The sequence below is a fragment of the Pundamilia nyererei genome, unplaced genomic scaffold, assembly GCF_000239375.1.
Source record: "Pundamilia nyererei isolate P.nyererei 1_Seehausen unplaced genomic scaffold, PunNye1.0 scaffold00002, whole genome shotgun sequence".
Classification (NCBI taxonomy): domain Eukaryota; kingdom Metazoa; phylum Chordata; class Actinopteri; order Cichliformes; family Cichlidae; genus Pundamilia; species Pundamilia nyererei.
The window spans coordinates 2068449-2074985 of NW_005187403.1; the positions used below are offsets into that span (position 1 = coordinate 2068449).

At 39.1% G+C, this 6537-nt stretch overlaps 1 protein-coding gene across 2 annotated transcripts in view; it reads right to left on the reverse strand.

Moving 5' to 3' along the window:
- Window positions 1–272: 272 nt before the first annotated feature.
- dmgdh (dimethylglycine dehydrogenase) overlaps window positions 273–6537 on the reverse strand; it is a 20782-nt gene continuing 14517 nt past the window's right edge. The window contains exons 10-16 of one of the 2 annotated variants that reach the window (XM_005720115.1): window positions 5355–5520; window positions 5094–5224; window positions 3968–4185; window positions 2646–2803; window positions 1273–1332; window positions 1055–1189; window positions 273–957 (exon numbers count right to left, since the gene is read on the reverse strand). In XM_005720115.1, the coding sequence (XP_005720172.1) occupies window positions 745–957; window positions 1055–1189; window positions 1273–1332; window positions 2646–2803; window positions 3968–4185; window positions 5094–5224; window positions 5355–5520 (1081 nt within the window). In that variant the 3' untranslated portion in view covers window positions 273–744. The remainder of the gene's footprint in view (window positions 958–1054; window positions 1190–1272; window positions 1333–2645; window positions 2804–3967; window positions 4186–5093; window positions 5225–5354; window positions 5521–6537) is intronic. The other variant, XM_005720116.1, reaches the window with a different exon arrangement.

Genomic DNA, 6537 nt, shown 5'->3' on the forward strand with positions numbered 1-6537 from the left:
GCAGTTTTTACACTGGATGCCTCTCCCGACCCAACCCAGAAGGTATCAGTGTCTTTTCCTCAGATCAAACCCGGGGTCTTTCACTTGTTGTTCAGGTGCGTAAACCACTTTGCTATGGAGCTACTATTTAAAAATCTATTATTACTTATCATGATTTTATTTTACATGCTTCACTATGATGCACTTTTATTTTTATATACTTAAAATTATGCAGGAAAGCAATGTTAGTATACACGGCTGACTGTGTAAACTACTAAATGTTAGAGGGAAGGAGTGGGAACACAGTGAGTGCTTTAATTATCAATGTACATCCATTTAATTATACTTACAGAAAACACATTTGGTTAAATCTTTGTACAGCTTTGCAAACACTGATCTTTTTTTAAGCACAAAAGTCAAGACTTATTTGGGCACCATTCAATCTGAAAATGAGTTTTTCTTCATAAGAGAGACAACAGTTGATGCGTAAACATTTGACAACCATTCATGAAATTACAAAAATGAAATTACTCTGTCAACAATGCAAGACACTGTGGTCCAGGAACGCCCCAGTTTATAAGACTGTGCTGAGCTTTCGCACGCCTGTTTCAGACTTGTTCCTTGTAAGAAAACGGAATAAAGTTGACCTGAACTGGCCACAGACGTGAACACAAGCAACTCAGGATGTGAACCACCCTGACTCTTGTTCACAGCAAGATTGTTCTTCATTCAATGGTGGGAAACTGATGAGAGGACAGCCTGCGTTTATGCTTTGCTCTGAGCTTTCTTCTGCAGCCGGGTCCGCGTGGGCTCAGTGTGGATTAAGGGCTCTTGGATGACGTTGGCGGGGTACTTCTTCCCAAGCAGTTCCACCTCCACCTTCTGGCCCAAAGTGCTTAATTCCAGAGGTAGATAAGCGAATGCCAGGCTCTGCTGGCTGCTGTAGCTGTAGGCTCCAGAGGTTGTGTTGCCAACCACCTGAAGAGAAGGTCAAGGGACATCAGCGTCGTGTGAATCATCACCAAATCTCTAAACTAAATTGGAAATTGAGTTTTGATCTTCTGTTGTCGCTAACCTTGCCATTGTACCAGACAGTCTCGTTGCCTTCGGGGTCGATATCATCTGTGTTCACAGCAATGTAGGACAGCTTCCTGTTCAGGCCCTTGGCTTTGATCTCCTGGAGAGCTGCTTTGCCGATGAAGTCAGCAGGCTGCAGGACCACAGACACAAACAGTTAAAGAGGAAATGCATGACTGAAACTGGAATATGAATGCATGCAGGAAACAACGTTACCTTGTTTAGTTTAATAAAATAATCTAGTCCTGCCTCCAGAGGGTTAGTGTCACAGTTCATCTGTAAAGATCAATGATTAAAAAAAAGCTGTACTTTATAAAGTAAAATTTTCACCAATATAATTGTGTCATTTGTTGTAAATTAAAAACAGTGAAATTCAACTTCACTTTATTAAGGCGGGTCTAATAAAAGGTGTTTGGAGTGTATACCATATACAGACTAGGTGAAAAAGATAAGAGAAGAAACATCTTCTCTCTCAAAAATTCAACTCTGTAAGATTCAGATTCTTTTCCAAAGTCACACAAAGACGTCTTTCTTTCATCTCCATTGTTTTGCAGATGTTCCTCTAATCCAGGGGTTTCAATCTTATGACCCAAGGCCCCAGTGAACAGTGAAATCCAGCCCTCATGATGGCTTTGCAAAGTGTGAAAACCCTAACCCTTCCAATGCAATGCAATTCACGATTGGTCCACTGGGTGTCACACTCTCCTAATGACAGTATCAAGGCCAAAGGCTGATATTCTAATATAAACACTACAAGTTAGACTGTGAAGCATACGCTGCTGTTTATTTGAGGCCTCTTTTGAAAATATCTTTATCAGAAAAGGAAGAAATTGACACAGTTTGGGGTTTGGCGAGAAAAAAATGGACCATAGATCATAGTTTTTCACTGGGCTAAAAGGGAAGCTGTGCGTTTGGTGTTTTCATCGCTGATGGAATATAATATTAAAGGACCACTATGAGACAGATCATGGAGAAAAACCACAAGATTTGCATTTTTTGAATCAGCCTGGCTGGTGATGCAGCACCCTCCTGACTTCAAAAAAGGACAGCTGTCGTCCAAAACATTATGAAAAGTCCAAAAAATGCATCCCTCCATCTGCAGCCTGTATTTTTCTCTTGAATTTTGTCACAACAAGTAGTTTGTTTGTGTCGCAGTGTTGTCCTTAAAAGTGGATGAATTCATGAGTGAGGTTTTGTGAACTGTAATTTTCATCCCAGCCAAAGATTTGAATTCCCGACAGTTTGACAGCCTTCATACTGAAGAAAGCATCATGCATGGCCTGCCTTACCACACCGAAGCCTCTTTGATTCACAGGAGAATTACAGGAGGCAGAACGGCTGCAAGGACTTGCTTTTTTGCGAGGCATATTTTATACCAGTTGAATACTTTCAAGAAACTTATTCAAAATTGTTATAAAAAGTTGCAATATGACACCCAAAGTTTCCTGCTGAAGCTGATTTTGTGGAAGACGCAGCTATCAAGAGGTGACGTTTTCATTTCCTCTGTCTCCCTGTTACTGCGTAATATGCTGCTTCACATTTAAACATTAGGATTCTTTTTTTCCTTCTTCATGTATATATGTATGTACCTCAGCTCCCCAGCCTCTGAAGCCCTTCTCCAGTCGGAGCGAGGCCATGGCATAGGTGCCGAAATTGTCAATGCCCTCGTCTTTTCCTGCTTCCATCATGGCCAGGTACACAGCTGCCAAGTCCTTCTGGTCAGTGTACAGCTCCCAGCCAAGCTCACCTAGACACAAAAACACTTACACTTAAGAGCATGTCGATACTCAGCACTGAAAACTATGTGACTGAAAGGAAAAGACAAAAGAATGGGAGCAGTCATAAACTCTAAACTATGAGACTATGCACACTGTAAAAGATTCATACAAATAAAAGAAAATATCCATAAACCGTGAACTGAGACCATGGAGTGTACATGTTTTATAAAAATAAAAGGAAAATTAATGAAATAAAAATCTAGGCACATGAAAATTAAAGTAGTTGAAATAGTTGAAGAAAGATTTTAGTTTGGTTTCTGCATAATGTTGAATGAGTAAATTCAAAATTTTATTTAACAGCTCACATTTTTCTTAAATAAAACATCTCAGTAACTCATAATTCTACTTTTAACCCAATAACCATCATTTTGACTTATCATAATTTTACTACTACTACTACTACTACTAATAATAATAATAATAATAATAATAATAATAATAATAATAATTATAAAAATAACAAGTCCCCGTATTGAGTTTGCATCTAAAATCTCTTAATGAATATTTCAGAATTTTGCATTAGCAAGTCATAATATTTAATTGATGTCTAAACTTTGTTCGTAATAAGTCATAGTTTGCATTTTATTTTAAAAAATTAGGCTAAAGTTTGAGTTATTAAGTCAGAATTTTTGTTTTGGTATAAGTTTGTCTGAGTAATTCATAATATTGATTTTATATTTAATACTTGACATTGTTCTTTTTCCCCTGAAAGATAATAATGACTTATTATTTGACTTAGTATGTCATTACTTTATTAGAATCTTGCATTTTTGTCAAAGTAAGTGAAAAATGTTCACTCGGTATCTCATAATTCTAAGTATCTTGAAATCCACGTGGAGTTTTTGTTTCTTGGGATAAATGAGCCTCCGTATTTTTTTATATTCACTAAACTGATGTTTTTGAATTTCTTTTCTTTTGTGTTTAGACACAAAAGATGAGATGTCAGGGGTTCACCTAGAGTGCCTGTAGAAAATTTCACTCTTTTCACTATTTGAAATATTCGGTCTGGACCAGTATGGAGGAAGCACTGGCCAACACTGCTGTTAGGCATGGCTAAAAATATATATTATTGTGCAAAGCTAGCTAGGGAGAGTTGCATTGCAAGACGCAATAAATGAACTGCCTTGCACTACCGGTGTAGGAGATCCTGATGGCACGGACAGGCTTGCCGGCAAGCTGGATGGACTTGCAGTGGAGAAACTTAAATCCAGCTTCACTCATATCCTCATTTGTCAGTTTCTGGAGAACTTTGCGAGAGTTTGGTCCGGCAATGCCCAGCACACCTATGTCTTCTGTCACATTTGTAATGTCAACGTCATATCCACCTTGTGCAACTTCAGTTTCTATCCACCTGTGGCAAGTGCAAATCCACAAGGCAAAGAGCCGTTAATACATTTATAGACTAGACAAATTTTATGGGCTTTGCAAATATGTGAATTACCACTAGATGTCGCTACATGGCATAAAAAAAAAACTTCATAGCCTTTTTTGAAACTGTGGTAGAGAGTTGATTACAGTGAAGGAATGAAAATAAATGGTTTACGATTCTGCCTCGTGATTGGAGGAGCTCGAGGGGCGTTGAGTTAACAGCTGCAGATAGGTTTTAAGTTTCTGCAGTACAAAAATGACAGCAAGCCAGCACAGCTTGAACTGGGCGCAGGACAGAGAGCAAAACAGTGTTTGCTTAACTGCTAACAGTATGAGCACTGTGCAGGGACTGAAATATTGAAATGTAGTCTAAATCAATATGTGCGTGGAGTTTTAGACATGCGGCACTGATTCAGTTCTGCTACTCTTAGTATGATGCAGTACTTCATTTAAAGAGTTTCAGAGTTATTTTTATTTGATGAGCTAATTAGTTTACTCATTTTCAATATTAAATCACATCTTGGCAACTCACTTCAGTAACTGAGATTCATGGGTATTGGTGTATTTTGACCCAAAGCAAACTGAAAGGAAAACACAAACTTGGAGAAAATCTGAAGTATCAGCCTTAAGACAGAGCTCTGTGTTTTTCTGTGCTATGCAACAAAACTCCTTATTTCTCTGAGTAAGACTGTAATAAGGAACCCAGTCTGGAAAATCTATTGAGCCCAGGTTCACTGAAACTGCATGAAGAGATAATGTTTTAAAATATTCTTTTTAATTACATTTTTATTTTTTATTTAAAGAAACTATTCAGGACAATTATTGCTGCTAAATTATCTACGGCTGAATTTGACAGAGAGTTTAAAGTTTAAAGGGTTTGATCCATTTCACCTGAGGTCGTGCAGCTCCGAACCGGAACCTGTGACGAGCAGAAACCTTCCTGGTGCCAGCTGGGTGATGGTAACCTCAGCGTATACTTTCCCAGAGGGTGTCAGCATGTGGCTGATGTTGGTCATGCCCACCTGAAAACAGGTTATGGAGTTTGAGAAAACTGTGTGGTCAGGGCCGTTTGTGCAGCAGTACAGTGCACTGGATATGTGACCAACACAATCATCACTTTATGAGCTGAACAGTTTACATTAGGTCTTCTACCTTGGGCATGGTGTTGGCAAAGAGGCGATCCAAAAGCTTGTGTGAGTCCTTCCCTTTTACTATGAACTTGCCAAAAGGTGTCAGGTCTATTACTCCAACCTTCTCCATCACCAGCTTGCACTCTCTTCCAACTGGTCCAAACCAGTTGGTGCGTTGGAAGCTGGGTCTGAGCACAACACAAAATCAGTTAACTATGTATTTTACTTACTAGTAATTTGCTTATTTTATTACTTTTTCTATTTGAAAGTGTTATAAGTTTCACTGTAAAAGGGCAGTGCACTGAGTGAATATTGTTCCAATGGGAATGAAATATAAACAAGACTAGAGAAAAAAAACAAAACACTGATAAAAGTTTTAAAGTTTTGCAGACATACAAACATCTGTGCAGGCACTGCATTGCTATTGCGTGAAAAATGTTCAAAGCTTATGTTGGAGCAAATTCAACAATCTTTTTAAGCAGTTCTAGTTAGAATTGATACAAGCCAACACATTGCTGGCCCCAAGACTGGATAAATGCATCAAGAAGGGCATCCAATGGTAAATCATTGGCAGACCAAACCATAGTAGATGGATTGAGGCCCAGTTTAACAACAATCACATGCAGTGCTGTTGGCCAACAGGGTGCTGGTGAAAACTGTGCTACTGTTGACTGAGGATAAAAGAGAAGGAAAGAGGGAAGGCATGTTTGGAGGCAGCGAAAGAGAAGGAGTGTGGCAGAGAGAATAAGTACTTTAAATGGAGGGACTATGACTGGTAAAGAGAGAGCTGACTGATATGATGGAGAAAGTGAAGACTGAGGACTATGGGGAAGGGAAGCAAAGCCAGAAGCATTGGAGGTAATTTTGAAGGAAGATTATGTGAATAGGGTTGTAAAGGTGAAGAGAGTGCAAGACAGGATCATGCGTTTGAAACTAGAAATCAAAGGGGTAATTGTTGAATGTGTTTATGCCCCAAAGGTTGGATAGTTGGAAGAGAAAGAGGAATTCTGGAGTAAGTTGGATTTAGTGGTTCCCATGGAGGAGAGACTGACAAGAGATTCACTGGACATGTAGGTGCCAGGAACAGAGAGCATGAGGTCCTGGGCAGGTATGGCGTCAGGAAAGAAATGTGGAAGGGTAGTGGTTGAATATGGATGGTGGTGGATTTTGCAAAAAGGATGGAAATAGCTGCGGTGATTATATTT